The sequence below is a fragment of the Lemur catta genome, chromosome 7 (assembly GCF_020740605.2).
Source record: "Lemur catta isolate mLemCat1 chromosome 7, mLemCat1.pri, whole genome shotgun sequence".
Classification (NCBI taxonomy): domain Eukaryota; kingdom Metazoa; phylum Chordata; class Mammalia; order Primates; family Lemuridae; genus Lemur; species Lemur catta.
In genome coordinates, this window is record NC_059134.1 from 17,428,787 (window position 1) to 17,445,015 (window position 16,229).

Genomic DNA, 16,229 nt, shown 5'->3' on the forward strand with positions numbered 1-16,229 from the left:
GCAAAGACAGAACTAACCACATGGGGAATGACGAACAACATGTAAAAGTGGTGCAGAAGTTTCCAGTGTAAATGACTGGAAGAGGAGGATTTGTGAAGAGAATGTTGGATGGGAGACTTATTATAAATTTGTTTTCATGCAGTGAATGTCAGGAACTTAGCCCATCCCAGGAAGAGAAGAAACAGAAAAAAAGGTGCACGTTTGGAGTCGATAGTCCTGTTTCTGGCAATATTGGCTAAGGGCACCTTGTGACTGGTGATGACAATTATCCAATTACACTGAGCACTGGTGATCTGCCCAAAAGTGGTCCTAGTGCAGGCCTAGGAGAATTTAGCCACAGAAAGAAGTTAAGACTGCAGCAAGCCAGAAGAAACAATTTTATAGCTGCACACACAACACTGTTAGCATTTAATACTACTGAGTACTTACTGCTTCAAGTACACATTTTTGTAAAAAGGAGTATTATTACTGCTTCTCTACAGGTAAGGTTTATAAAGACTGCTCCATAGCTAAACAGCAGTGTACTGACTGGCCTCACAAAAGTCCAAGTTTATTTTGCTTCTTTGTATCAAACAAGGCAAGAACAGAAAGTAGAAACTCTTGGTTAATGAAATCAGAGGGTTAAAAGAAATCATTTGAACATGCCAGAGTTAACAGATGCAAAATAAATGCATAACAAGGTACATTTTAGACCAAAAAGAGGGCTGAGGAAAATAATGTGCAAACAGCAAAGCAGATCACCTTCAAAAGCCCAATGGTCAGTTCCCAAATTTGCATCCTGAGGTTTGTCAAGGTAAGCCTCAAAAAAAAACAAAAGAGCTCTGCATGTCATTGCCATAATGCCCCTGAGTGTAAACTATGACCATGCAGTAAGAAAAAAAAAAAAAAAAAGTTGAGGTTGCTGCAGGGAAGCTATTATGAAACAAAGACACTCCTGGTCTCAGGAGAAAGGGTCCAAAAAAAGCTCTGATCTGAAATACAAATCTATTTGCACTACAGTAGAAGAGGCATCTGAGTCTCTTCAGTGGAATTTTCCTATAAGACCCTACCTAAAAGGTGGGGCGGGGGAGCGGGGGTGGTGTCCAGCTCTGGCTCCCTCCAACAGCAGGCACCCTGCTAGGTCAAGGACCAGCTCTCACTCATCTTTTCATTCCTACCACCTAGCCCAGTAGGTGCTCAAGAAATGTTAATTGAGTAATCAAATAAATAAATGAATTAAAGAGAGGGTAGGAAGAATCCAATGGGAATGTGTGCTCCAAATAAATATCTTAGCCTGAAGTTTGTGAGGGTCCATAAGAGATCAAATCTGCTGCTTTCATCCGGCCTCTCATCTTAGAGATGGGGACATTGGTGCCTTGCCCAAGGTCACACTCCTATGAGTGGTAAAACAAGTTCCAGCCTCCAATAAAGTGGTCAAGTGACCATACCCATGTGGGCCAGGAGACGGGAGAGTTCCCGCAATGAAATGAAAACACATGACTGGGGAGGTTGTTCACTTGAAAGGAAGGGTCATGCTCACTGATAGTGGTCTTGTGTCCTCAGAAGGACACCACAGGAAAGATTACGATCAGAGTTCTCTGGATCCATCCGGAGCATGAATTTTAAGTGGGTGAACGGCAAAGGCTGTGACCATGTTTTTTTTTGTACAATGCCAAACATAAAACAATAAAGATTTTAACAGCAGCTAACGTTTATAAGGTGGCTATAGTGTGCCAAGCCCTTTCCTAAGTGCATTAACATGAATTATCTCATTTAATGTGGATAATTCTTACAACAGCCTTCTGAAGCAGGTGAGATTAGCCCCATTTTGTAGACGAGAGAGTAAAGGCTTGGGGAAATTACGCAGCTTGCCCACAGTCATACAACTAGTAAGCAGCCAAACCATCTGCATCTCTCCCTAGGGGTGCACCACACAGCCAAGGAGAGGGAGCTGCACGCCAAGAAGCAGCCATTTATCCCGGAGCCACTGCAGAGGTGCCAGCTGAAAAGCACAACCCACCTCCTCTAGGGGGCAGAGTCTCAAACCGAGACCCGGGAACCAGTTGGCGCTCAGCTCCCAAGATTTGCATTCTCTGGGGCATGCCCTCCCAGGCTTTGAATATTGTCATAAGGTATAGGTAATGTTCTAATGCTTAACTTGATGGTGAACAAATTTTTTTTTTTTTGCTCTGTTGCCCAGCCTGGAGTGCAGTGGTGTGATCATAGCTCACTGCAACCTCCAACTCCTGGGGCTCAAGCAATCCTCCTGCCTCAGCCTCCCAAAGTGCTGGGATTATAGGAGTGAGCCACCACACCCAGGCTAATGTTTGTTTATTCTTTTTCAAGCTGTATGGATACATTCTATACATTTTTTGTATGCATGATACATTTCGCAATTTAAAAAAAAAAATAACTCCTGACCCAGCCCTGAAGTGACAGCCACCAGATCAGCTATGCCTTGGGGCATGGCTCACCAAGGGGAGGAGCAGACTGGGGAAACTGCATCCTCTACTGATAAAGGGAACACTACAACCCAGAAAGACTGCCCCACCTCCTCAGCAAACCTTTCCTGAATTGTTACCTTTAAAGCCACCCATTTTTACCAGAGTGAGAGACCAACATTCTTCACGCTCACTCAAGGAGTAGAGTATAGGGGTTGGAAGCACAGGCTTTAGGACTCCACATCTTCGGTTTTGTCCCCGTTCTGCCATTTACTACATAGTCTTGGGCCAGTTGCTTAAAAACCACTCTGAGACTCAGTTTCTTTACCTGTAAAATGGGATAAATACCACCTTTCCTGTAGGTGGTTGTGTGAAAGTTGTATGATATTTTTAAAAATGGAAAGCTCATAGAAGCATTGCTATTGCACTTTCTAAAGCTCTTCTTTATGCTCCCCAGCTATGCATGTACCAGAGTTCTTGGCCCCAACCATCTTGCCCTCTGAGTTGGGACCTGGATCTCCATGCTCTTTGGTCATCCTGAGGCTCAGGGCTTCTCTCACTGAGTCTAGCAAGCCCAGGCCTCTGCCTCACTTGGAGGCTGTCCATAGGTGAGCCCTGTTTTGCTACTCAAACTTCTACTGCAGCAGCATCATGCATTCCTCTGTCCTAACCGGGCTGCTCTGCTCTCTCTCTCTTCCACAGGCCTTCATTCCAGTTTCTGTGGCCCAGCTCTTGCTTCTCCCTGGCCTGAGAGACCCACTAATCTCTCCTGAAATCTCAGTGGGCTCCATTCTTCAAGGACCAACCCACACCCACCTCCTCTCTTCAGCCCTTCTTGATTTCTTTTGCCCATTCTGCTCTCTCCTTCTCTCTGTTCCCACACATTTTTGGCAATTATACAGTGGACTCTTGAACGATATGGGTTTGAACTGGGCGAGTCCACTTATATGTGGATTTTCTTCCACCTCTGCCACCCCTGAGATAGCAAGACCAACCCCTCCTCTTCCTCTTCCTCCTCAGCCTACTCAACACAAAAACAACAAGGATGAAGTCCTTTAAGATGAATCACTTGCACTTAATAAATAGTAAATATATCTTCTCTTCCTTATGATTTCTAAATAACATTTTTTCTCTAGCTTACTTTATTGTAAGAATACAGCATATAATTCCTATAACATATAAAATATGTGTCAATTGACTGTCTATGTTATCAATAAGACTTCCACTCAACAGTAGGTGGAAGTGGAAGTAGAAGTTTTGGGGGAGTCAAAAGTTATACCTGGATGTTCAACTGCTCAGAAGTCACCCCTGAACTCCATGTTGTTTAAAGGTCAATTGTAATTCATATCATGAAATGCTGTCTTCGTAAATTGCCCTACAATAATTCTCACTTTTCATGGGTATTAGTCTTGTATTCTTACAGGCAAAGACCTGTCCTCTAATTCTGTAATTGTGGTGGTTAAGATGAATTCTTAATCGACCTTGAGCAGATTACTTAGATTTTGTGCTTTAGATTATGCCCTTGTAAAATCTGAATAAACTATACCTACTTCAAAAAATTGCTGAGTTCATATATAACATTTAAAATATTCCTGTCATATAGGAAGTTGTAGTGTAGGTATTGACATTATTATTAGTATCTTTTTCATCATCATCATTACTATTGCAATACCTAGAACAGGACTGCTAGTTAAGAAATATCCAGTAAAAACATACGACTTTGTTGCACTTGAGAAATATCTCTATTTGCCTAAACTAAGGGGCAGCAAACTTTGCATAAAGGACCAGATAACAAATGTTTTAGATTTGCTGGCCACAGGCCTCTGTCATAACTACTCAATTCCGCTATTGTAATGTCAAAGCGATCACAATACATAAACAAATGGGTGCATCCGTGCTCCAGACAAATTTATGGAATTTCATATAATTTTTCACATGTCATATTACGCTTCTTTTATTATCTTCAGCCATTTAAAACTGTACAGAAACATTATTAGTTTGCAAGCCAGACAAAAACAGGCAGCAAGCTGAATTTGGCCAGTGGGCTATGATATGCCAACCCTGTATCGAAGGTCATGTAAGGTCTTCCATGACATCTCAAATTAAGTCCTTTATTCCACAGGCAGTACGGAAGCATTGCTGGGTCTTAGGAAGGGGTGTGAGCCGGTGCTCACATGTCCACAGTGGTGTGTATTATGGGTGCTCCCCCATAGTACTGGTTCTCCCCTCCTCCTCCTGCAGTCAGAAGCACACATTTCCCAGGTTTTCTGCAGTTAGGTAGGGCCAAGTGACTGCTTCTAGCCAATGTGTGGCAAGTACAAGGACAGTGTAGTCACTTGGAGGGAGGAGCATTAAGAGCCAAGCCCTCCTCCCCTGCTGTAGACTATGGAGGAGTTGCCATGACAGCCTACAGCCTGGGTCTCTGAGCTGCCTGTCACATGCAGGATGGCTTCCCTGGAGGGTTTTCCAGAGCCTGAGGGGACTTGGAGTGATCAAGAACAAAACTTAGATGAGTGAAGCTCAGGAAATGGGTATTATCACGGCATAACCCAGCCTATCCAGTTTAATTCAACATCTTTCTCCAAACATAAACCAAAGAATAGCACAAAGATCCAGTGAACAAAAATATCTAGCAATACCTAGTTTATCCTATCCCTTTACCTTAACAACTCATTTAGGGAACAAATGTCCACCTTTCTGGACAATGCAGCAAGAGATCAGAATCATCTCCAAGTTCTCTCTTCAGAAACTCTAAATCATCTCTTCCAGCAATAAACTTGATGACAATACATCTCAGAATGGCCAGGAGGAAGGGTTTTGAGCTAGCAGCATCGAAGAACCTCAGGTACTCACAATCTGATCTGTTACAATCTCTGCCACCCACAAACTTACATTTTTTCTTCTTAATCATGATGGTGACAACAATAACATAGCAAAGCAAACATTTATTGCTGCTTATTTCAAGCTAGGTACAGTTTCCCAAAGTAGAAACCTGGGTGAGAGGTGGGAAAGGCCTATCCTTTTAAGAAAATCTGTAGAGCCAGAAGTTTCAGCCCTTGCCCTGAACTTCCTGCTCGCTCAGCGGATTGAAATGCTTAGATGACCAGCACTTGGCGCCCTGGATTTACTGGACCACGGGAAAACTCCAATTCCCATCCCATCAAATAATAAAGTAAATCTCACACTGTTCGCAGGAGAGTGTGCCTGCTGTGCAATGTTTGTAAATGAATATTTAATATTTTCAAATGAATGTTTATTTTCAGTGTCTCCTGCTGGCTATAGAAGGGCACGAACAGTCCACAACACAAGCGACCTGCTCTGTCAGGACTGTGTGGCCTTTTTCTAAACCATTAGTAAAAAGGAAGCTGAGAGACCGACTAATCCTCCTGACATTGTCATTGAATTCCACTTTCAAAACCACTACCACTACGCCAGGCAAACAGAAGTCACCTACCAAGGCCACGCAGCAGGCCAACAAGATTCCACTTCAGGAGTTGTCTACCTAGAATCTGAAGCCATTGAATGACTCCAACCTTCACTGCAACTCACCTTCTGGTAGACATTTCCATAGTGGGGAAATGTCTTGCTCTAAAGGAGGTGTGCGGAGGCCACATCCAGGGCTCCCTCTTCCTCTAGAGCAAACCTCTCACAGAAAGAACCTCAAAAGATAGATGTATGACAAGAACTGAAGAAGGAACAGAGCTCCATTCACTAACAGATTGAAGAGAAAGAGTCCAGTGGGCAATTGACCTTTGGTATCAAATAAAATACGGTTGACCATGAATCTCCATGCACTATGGAGGAGTACAAAAAAAATGAACTCCATCCCAGTTACCTGGGAAGAATGTGAGTGGGTTCTCTCACACAGCACTCAACTTCCTAAATAAACCATGTGAAAGTAGCATGACTGCTCGCTCACCCATTCACACACAGAGAAACACAAAATTCCTCTCATCTGGGGACTGAGACCTCACCACAGAGATGATTTGCCTGTTATGTGTCAAGAACTATATTTTCTCTTAACACAGAACCAAATTCTTCCAGCACACTGACTTTCCCCAAGGTCTGTCGCAGCCCCCAGGCTCTGTGGAGACTGCACCACCAAGCCCAACAGATGTGAGGACCAGGAACACGAGGAGAGAGACTCTAGACAGATGTTACGACAGTCTGCCTGGTCCGTGGGGGCCAAAACCACCTAGAGAAGGAGCAGCCCCACAAAACTGGAGATTTTAGTATGTAGGGTTCTAAAGCTCCACAGGAATTAGGAATAGCTTTACATCACCAAAAGGGAAAAAAAATTAATCATGCAGAAGCTCTGGAAGATTAGCGAGTTGTTCTTAAAGAAACAGTCACTGGGCTTCCAAATTGCTGCATGACCCACAGTTCTGCTCTGGCCACAGCCCTGTCTATTTGTACACGCCACCTCCTCTCTCCCCCTCTCCTACCACTGACCTTACCTTGCTCCCCAAGCAACCGGCAGATGGAACCACAGAATCATCTTCTGAGACAGCCTAAAGCTCCCGCCTAATGAGGGAGATTTCTATCTCACAATCCAGCCACTTGTCAATCACAGTCATCACCATGGTCCTCTTCATCTAAAAGCAGCCCCAGTGACAAGCTCATAGCCCCATGAGGTATACCATAGGTGCTAAGCAAAGTACTGCCTTTACTTAACCAGTGGTCCAGCCTCTGAACCCCCCCTCCACATGTCAATTACTCCAAGAAGCCTTCTCCGTTGTGCCAGCTACAATGAATTTCCAGAGTCCTTGGGGTCCACTGCACTGATCAGACCTTTAGAACTGATGCACGCATATGTGTGCACATGTCTGCACAAGCGTGGGTGGAGGGGAGGTGGCATCTCATTCCATCTGTGAGGCTACCAGTCCCTACAAGGCCAAGGCCATATCCTTTACATTGTTTTATACTCCTGCAATGTCTATGCACAAGGCTACAAAAATACTAAATATTTGATCAACATCTGTAGAATGAAGGGACGGATGCATAAATGGACGCACGGACCTTAAGCCTGCTCTTGGGGAAAGAAGGTCGGACAGACACACTCTGCCGTTGCTGTGGGAGTCCCCACACTGAAATAATAGTCAGGCAACAAGAGTGTGCCTCCTGGCTTTTTCACAAACTAGTTGCATGAATTTAATCAAAACATGTTATTACTCTGTACCTCAGTTTCCCTACTTCTAAAACAGAGATAGCAGCCACTTCATGGGGTTATGATAAGAATGAAATGAGATAATGCATTTGTACCCACTTTTAAAAGTCTGATCAACTGACCTAACAAACACTAGGCAAAGAGAGAGCAGAGCAGGACAAAAGCTGGTATATAGTACGGCATCACACACAGGGAAAGCTCACTATAGAAGAGTAACCAAGAACAGGTGAATCACTGGGGAAAATTACCTCACTGCAAATCCAAAGCCTGGTTCCTGGTATCTATATTACCTCATACAGGCCACTTGACCTCTCTTTGTCTCAGTTTCCCCACCTATAAAATGGGGATTTCTTTTCTTTTGAGGGATCTTAATAATAATGCTGTGAGCCCCATGTGAGTTAATACGTGTGAAGTATCTAAAATGGTGCTTGACACATAGTATCAATTAATGTTAGTCAGCATTTACTATCACTTTTTATATCACACGCACATAGTAGACATTCCAGAATTGTTTCTAGAAATGATTCCCAAACATTATTCTGTTAATTAATCCCACCCTTTTCCACATGCAGACAGTGCTATCCAGAACAAGGTAACCAATGAATTTCGTCATCCTGCTTCAAACAAGTCTCCCTGTCGGGAGAGTGGGGAGTACCCTGACATGGGATACTACCAAAGGGAGCCGCATTTCAAATCAAAACATCCACAACAAGGTTTTGGCCCCTGGGCCAAAACAGAGCAACATATTTGTACTTAATGAGATGGTGGGTGAAGGGACCTAATAGTACCCAGGCAGACATGAGTGACAGAATTTCCCAACCTTGTAAAATTTTATTTGGCTAAAGAAGACAAGGTTAGCCTAATTACAGTTCCCCAGCTCAACACTGCTCTCCTTGTTGAAATGCACCAAGAGATACTCAGGGCAGATTTTTAAAGGCAAACATTCCTGCATGGCCCTAAGGGACTAACCCAGGCTGGGCTGAGCCAAGAGGCATTCTGTGTTAAAGTGATGTCTCATCCTGAATGACAGCCAAGCTACCTCTCAGTCCCAAGCTGGGTGTGCTGGCAGCAGGGGCATGGAAGGATGCGAGCGATCTCTGATGAAGAGCCCGGGGTCCCTGTGCTCCCAGCAGCACCTGGGCTTTCCTTGGAGGCCTCATCCAAGCTACAGACCCAGCTTGGCCCTACCGAAGAGTGAAGGGGCAGCTCTGGCTGCCGACTTGGGCCTGGAATTCCCAGCGACAATACCCTCTGTTAATAGCTTGCAACCAGAAGGAACCTGGTTCCAAAAAAGCAAGGGCTAAACATAGGAAAGAGTGATATCAAAGCTGGAAGAAAAGAAACTCCACGCTGGGTGGTTACCAGTGCTCACCACCGCTCAGGGCCTCCTAGTTCCTGAGAGTTACGCTTGCAGGCACTAAGCACCTCCCTTTGCCTTCCACGAAGTACCTTTTTCAAGACCCACTAGAGGACCCTCTTGCCTAGAAACTGATTCTGTCAGGCTTTTTAATCTAGGGTAGGGGTTTGTGGAAAGCAAGATGTGGCCTAGGGCCAGCCTAGGACTCCATGCCTTAAACTGTTTGACATGCATCCCTGACTCTGAAAATCAGCCTCCCCCCAGAGAGATGACTGACCCCCACCCCACCAGGGACAGCCAGCCAATGCAGGCCGGATGCACCCCTGCAGGGAGCTCTCCCAAGCTCATTCTCCTCCTCCCACCCACCACCCTCTTCAGGGAGAGAAAGCTCCCCCCCCAGCCCAAGGAGCCTTTCTCCTCTGGAGGAGGCCTGCAGGGCAGCTGCCCATGCTGTTCTGCAGGGGTACCAGATCCCTGCCGGCAAAGTTTCCCAAGTGAAATCTGCAGTTCCTCAGTCAGATAAAAAGCCAATTCACCCACCCACCTGATCCTTCGTGGGTCAAAGGAGAAGAGGGATAAGTAAGGGTTTTATTTTTTAAATAAAAGGTAAAAATACTCTGACTACTTCTGCAGCTAGAATACCGCTACCCCCACGCCCCAAGCAAGTGCCTTGAATGTCCCAATATTAAGCCCAGGAAGGGGCACTTGCAAAGCCTCAAGGTGTGTGTTTGTGTTGGGGTAGGGGTGTGGTCCAGTCTCCTTTGGACACCAGGTATCCTAGAAGATGGAGCCTGGGCTCTCAGAGAGATTCTTTATTTAGTAAGAGGTCCGAGGCTGCCAGCCCTAAGGAGCTGAGGAGAGAAAGCACACCTCACCCCGTGTCGGTTAGGGGTAAGGAGAGCACAGTTGTGCCCCCAGCCCCCTGCAGAGCACAAGACCATGCAACAGCAAGGGATCTTTCTTTATAAAGTTCCCTCCGTGTGCACCACCCCTCATGCCCCTCAAAGTTGGAGAACCGTTTCAGCCGCAGTTGGATTCTCTCCACTCCCCCCCAACTTCCACAAAACCCCTGCCCCCCCAAGAGGATGCTGACAGAAAATACTGCAGTGGTGCAGAAGCTGGGGGAGCCAGGGAGAGTACCCCAACTTTGTACAGTGTGTAGCCACCGTCTTAACCCCTCGATGCCCGTCTGCTGAAGGAGACCTCTTGAGGGTGCTGGGGGAGCACAGGGCTGAAGAACGAACGAAGACGAAGGTGCCTTATCCCTCCTCTACTTACCAGGAGAGCTTGAATCCTTTCATTAGTACAGTCACGATAATCCACTGACCGTGTCCTTAGCATCCCCGTTACAGCTCCAGAGGTCCCAGGACATATTGGAAAAGATGACGAAGTCCCAAAAGAACAGAATCCCATGTAATGTGACTTGAACACAGAAAGAGAAAGACAGAGACAGAGAAAGAGCCAGAAGAACTGAGGCTGCTGTCCTTTCTTCCCCCTCTCCCAGCTGAAAGCTGGGCTTGAAGGCAAAGGACAGATTCTGCAAACCCAGCCCGGGGCTGGAGCTGCCTGCCTGAGCTGTGGCTGCCGCTGCCAGTTTCTGCTGAGGATGGGTAATGCTGGCAAGGCTGCGCGAACAAGCCCCGGAGTTGCCGTCAACAGGCAGGCTGGCCGGCCACCCACCCACCCTCACCTCATACCGACTCCCAGCCGCCTTGGGGAAGGAAGCCAAGCAGAGCCCGGGAGAAGGACGGCACAAATCTAGCAGAACCTGCACCTCTCTTCCCCCAGGCGGCAGCTCCCGCAGCTCCATATAATCTCCTAATCAATGCAGTACCCAAGCAAAGCACTGCCAGCCACTTCCGCCCATTTAAAGACACAGCACATGTTTTGTCCCAGGACGGGACAGAATGTCAGAGACAGGGTGCGTGAGGAATGTGCCGCCTGGAATGAAGAGAATAGGGGCAGAAATATCTGAAGGTGAGCACTTCCACAGGCATCCACCAAAGGGTTAAAACACCCCACCCCTGGCGGGGAGGGAAGCCTGGATCCCAGGTCTTCCGCAAACTTTGGGAACCCTACTGAGCCACTGACCTCAGAGGCCCCATGGTGAGTGCCTCGGTGTCCCAAGACAGGCTGGGCAAGACCACCTTAAACAGACTCCTCCCCAACGAGGCAGGGCAGCCGGCAAGCTGGGCTGCCTGCTGGGGCAGTTTGCTGCCTGCCTGCAGCACACAGAACACGCAGTTCTCTTTCCCTACTGGGGAAATTGCCTCCACTTCGGGGCTGCAGGGTGAGGCAGCAACTTCAGGTGGTAGGGCCGCGCTTTTGGTCACCTGGGGCCAGGGATTCTTTTAAGGTGGCCGCAAAGGCCTCGTTTAGGATTTAAGCAACCCTTTATCACCATTGCTGGGCTCCAAGGAGATTCAGACCAGGCCAGACAGCACCGTGGTAAGGAAGGACTGAGATTCTCAACTTGAACTGGAACATACAATTCCCTGGAAAGGGAAAAGTAACTCATCCTGAATCAAATCTTCCAGGCTGGGGCCCCGGAATTCCAGCACCAAAAATTGTGTGTGCAGGCTGTGTGGTTCCTTTCTGTCCTTCCCTGCATCACTATCTGGGTCAATAATTCGGATGGGTGATAATGAACAAAGAGGAGATTAATCATGAAATAGCAACCTTCAACTGAACCATAATAACAAGCCTTTACCCTGAAACTTGCCCCAAAACAACCTAACCATAATAAGCCTTCACCCTGAAATTTGTCCCAAACCTACAGACATCCATGCATTGTATGTGCATCATCTACACTTGACCTTGTAAAGTGATACTCTCTAGAAAATCTGGAGTGCAGATGTTTGCTGGTAACAATCACCATGCTCACGATTATTTATTACCTGCCTTACTTTTTTTAGAGGGTAAGCTCCATGAAGGCAGGGACGGGGTATCTTGTTTAGCTCTATATTTCCACTGACTAGGAGGGCTTGCATATAGTAGGGGTACTATCAGCAAGTAATTAATTGAAGTGACTTTATGCAAACTGATCTAAAACACTGCAGTCTCCCTCCAGTGTCCAGATGGTCCAGAAGAAACACTCTTTAAGGAATACTGAATTTTCAGAGATGGACTTCCAAAGCAGCCCTGGGCTATGGAATTTCCCTCCATCTTCGGCCCCATGCCAGACAACACTCAAATGCTTCCTGGACTTCCAAACATATCTGTAGTTATGTTTTTAAAGCTCCTGGAGGCTGTACCCGGGCCATACTTTTAGCATAGGTACTGAACGGATGCAACAGATTCCAGCAGTGCATAGAGTTGTCCTTTATGACCTAGATCAGGGGTCCCCAACCTATCCTGAGTTGTATAATTATTTCATTACATATTACAATGTAATAATAACAGCAATAAAGTGAACTATAAATGTAATGAGCTTGAATCATCCTGAAACCATCTCCCCCTTCCCCAGTCCGTTGAAATATTGTCTTCCATGAAAACGGTCCCTGGTGCCAAAAAGGTTGGGGACCGCTGACCTAGATAACTCACTCAGAGGAACGCCTAGGTTCTGTGATCCAGCCCTCAGGCAAATGTCACGTATAGTACTCCACGTACATGTGAATAGTGTTTTCTCATCCTGAACCACCAACTGATCACAGGTAACACACAGAACCTGGATCAAAGGTTTCCAAGTATTACATTAAAAACATATTACTGTAACTGTTAAAATTTGTTGGCTTTTACTCTGGAGCTGTTTTTTTTTTTTTTAAACTCCAAAACAAACAAAAAAAAAACCTTCCTCCTTCTCAACTATTAATAAGAATGTATTGAGGGCTTGTTATGTCACAAATCGTGCTAAGCATTTTACTTGCATCATCTCACTGAATCTTCACATCCATATTATAAGGTAGTGATCATGATTTTTCGGATAATGCTGCCAAAGGCTGAGTGCAGTGTCTTGATTTGCCTAATGCCAAACAGCTAGCAAAGCTGCAAGTTTGGGATTTGAATGCAGGCGTGTAGAGCTCCAAAACCCATTTTCTTAATCACTACGTATGTTTATAAAAAAATCACCTTCTCTATCAGACAAGCTGATTTATAAAAGCTCACATGCTCCCAGGAGGAAAAGAATACAGGGTACAGGTAAAAAAGCGACTACATCAACCAGCCTCTTCTATTACTGGCGAGTTGGCTGGCTTGCGTGTCTGCGTGTGATGTGAGGAACACACAAAGGGAGGAAGAAAAGAAGAGCCCAGTGAGTTGGGTGACAGTCATCTGCCTCAAATTCTCCTTGGCTCTTTCTTGTTTCTGAGAAGAGGACTTCTCACAGAGCTCTGGAAACAAACTCCACATTTGGAGAAATGTTCCTCATTGCACGTATTTTCCTTCCTTTTATCTTTTCACGAAGAGCAGTCCGTTTGTGTGGTTTAAAAAGTTCCCAGACCAGCAAATTGTGAGCACTGACATAACCTCTGGGAATGAACATACAGATTCTCCCGCCTCTGCCTGACTCTTTTGCAAACCGGCTGCTCCTTTATATTTGTACTTCAGGAGGGATAAGAATTATTTGGAGAAAACTAGATTCCCAAAGCTTCCGTGTCTGGCAATATGGCATATATACTGGATAAAATAGAAAGAAAAAAAGAGAAACTCTTTAAAGTGCTTGATGAGCTCTCAAAAAAAGTAAGAAATAATAAGAGGTCAAAAACTTAGTGACGGCAGAAACCAGTGAAACTGGGCTTGGGCTCTCATGGCCTCACAGAGCATGCAGGAGATAACTCCAAAGCCCACTAGTGGTGAGAGGTTTAACAGGAGACCTCCTCATGAAGTAGGCCCTGGTGGAAAACCACTGTAATGAACTTGAAAAAAATTCACAAACACTGCCCAGTAACTAAAAGGAAAATTGCCCATCATAAAACCTTGACATTAAACAAAGGAGGAAAAACAATCTCCCCTGATCAACCATAATCACAAACTGACCTCACACCAATTGTAGCCTGAGAATTTCCCAGGCAACTCACCAAAAATACAATGTCCATAAAGCAAAAGAATAATAGATTCTGCTACAGTAATATTAGGAATTTCTGATCATCCAAAGAGATCGTAAAGAAAGAAAAGACAAGGCTTTTTGGGGAGAAAATATTTTTCAATGTATATTAATTAAGAAAGGAATTGTTCACAGAACTTATTAAAAATTCCTACAAACCAATGTGAAAAAGAAAGACAATTAGAAAAACAGACAAACTATTTGCATGAGCACTTTCAGAAGAGGAAACAATCAATAAACATAAAAAGTGCTCAATTCATTAGTATTCAGGAAAATATAAATTGGAACTCCGATGAGATGCCATCACATATCCATCTGATTGGCAAAAATTAAAAAGTCAAGCAATATCAAGTGTTGGAAAGGAGCCAGTGGGAGTGTACATTGGTCCAACTATTAAATACCTAGAAAAACGATTTGGTATTATATGGTAAGGTTGAACAATTGCATCCCCTAACACATAACCGTTCTACCCCAATGATGGAAGCAACTCACATGCACCAAAACTTTACATGGCACTCCATGTAATAGCAAAAACAAAACAAAAAAATCTAGAAACAAAACAAGCATCTATCAACAGAAAGGATAAATATCTTGTGGTAGTTTCTTAAAATGGAACAGCATACAGCACTAAAAACATACAAATCACTGTCACATGCAACAGTGTTGATGACTCTCAGAAGCATGATGTTGAATGAAGAAGGCAAGTCACCAAAGAATGCACACAGTATGATTCCATGTATAAACAAAAAATACATATATATATATATATATATATATATTCTATATCCATAAAATCCAAAAGCAAGGAAGGGTGGGGAAGAGAATGGAGTCAGCAGGATGGGTAAGAGGTACACTTGTTTGTTGTTTCTTCTTACTTTATGCTTTGCACATGTTTTATATGTTATAAATAGTTTATATCTGCTTAATAGTCAATGAAAACAATTTTAAAATAAAATCAATAGCAATTAGAAAACAACTAAACACGAATCTTCTCTTTTGGGTTTCTATAAACAGATTTGATTTGGGGAGGGGGTGTGCTCAGGGGTCTAGCCATGACAATGTTGTGTTAATTTGCATTTTCACAAATCTAAGTTGACAAAAATTGGCCTTTCCAAGCTCACTGATATTGATTTGATTAACATGAAGTTGATCGGTATTTCTTGCTTCATCCACAAATAGCGACTAGAATGGTGAGAGAGGTTTCCATTCAACCAGAGCATGCTGCTGGCAACCTTGCCTGCAGATGCCCAAGAGCCCCAGGCCAAGGGAAACCTGTAAGCTACCTTCCCAAATATCAGGATTTTAGGTCCCCTCTCAGGCTTCAGCCAACTAGTGGCAGAACCCAAGGGAGAGTTCAGCCCTCCTGACTCCCACCTCCCCAGCTCATTCCATCACCAGAAGCCCGAGCCTCCCCATGACCTTGGGTAAGTCACTCCAAGCCTCTGGCTCTCTATCTGGAGCGGAAAATGGACTACATGATCCCTGAGGCTCCCCTTCCATCTCAAGTTCTTGGATTTTGTGCTGCTCTCCCTCCGCCCCCCTTTGCACAAGGAGCAGGAGCGTTGCTGCAGTACCAGGGCAGAGCTGCATGCCTCTAGTTGCTGGAAAAACTGGGGCAGAGCAGTGCTGCAGTCACACGTTGGGGAATCAAAGCTCCAAACTCAGGCAGGGGAGTCATCAGGCGCTGAGAGTGTTATATTTAAGGAGCATTTTGGAGGTCAGGAAGCTAGTGAGAGAGGAGCAGCGGGGGAGGAGCAGCCTCCTAAACACTCCATTTAAACAACAAGCTTCCTCCTAGTCCTCCAGCCAAAATCCCTTCCAAACTCCAAACTGCAGTCAATAGAGCCTGTGTGAGCAGACCGGCTGATGGCCAGGGCTGCACCCCATCTGGTGCTCCCCACCACTTCCCTGTCTCCTCCCTCCCTCTCTCAGTACTCTGCTCTCCTCTCCCCACCCTCTGCCACTATTAGTCACTGGCTCTGGTGTGACAGTGTGGGCTGCAGGCATTGGCCTTGCCTTCTGGTCTGTTCATCTGTGTCAGCTCCCAGCTTGGAGCCTCCGGAGCCAGCCCCTCCCTTCCTATCCTCGTACCCTTGTGCACACCCCTGCCCTCCAGCCCCGCTGTCCTGGTGAAACGGCGGCTGTGCAGGGTGGGCAAGCACCGGCCGCAGGGCTGGCAGAGGTGGGCAGGCTGGCTGGCAGGGTAAGCATGGCTGTTTGCTTCAAGAATGCTTCCTTCTCCCT

General features: G+C 45.4%; 1 protein-coding gene across 8 annotated transcripts in view; it reads right to left on the minus strand.

Annotated features, from left to right (window-relative positions):
- GRAMD1B (GRAM domain containing 1B) overlaps positions 1-16,229 on the minus strand; it is a 180,001-nt gene that overhangs the window by 76,763 nt on the left and 87,009 nt on the right. The window contains exon 1 of one of the 8 annotated variants that reach the window (XM_045555768.1): positions 10,223-10,609. The exons of the other annotated variants lie outside the window; for them this stretch is intronic. Within the exon in view, the coding sequence (XP_045411724.1) occupies positions 10,223-10,245 (23 nt within the window). The 5' untranslated portion in view covers positions 10,246-10,609. Of the gene's footprint in view, positions 1-10,222; positions 10,610-16,229 lie in introns of those variants that run through there. 8 annotated transcript variants of the gene reach the window in all.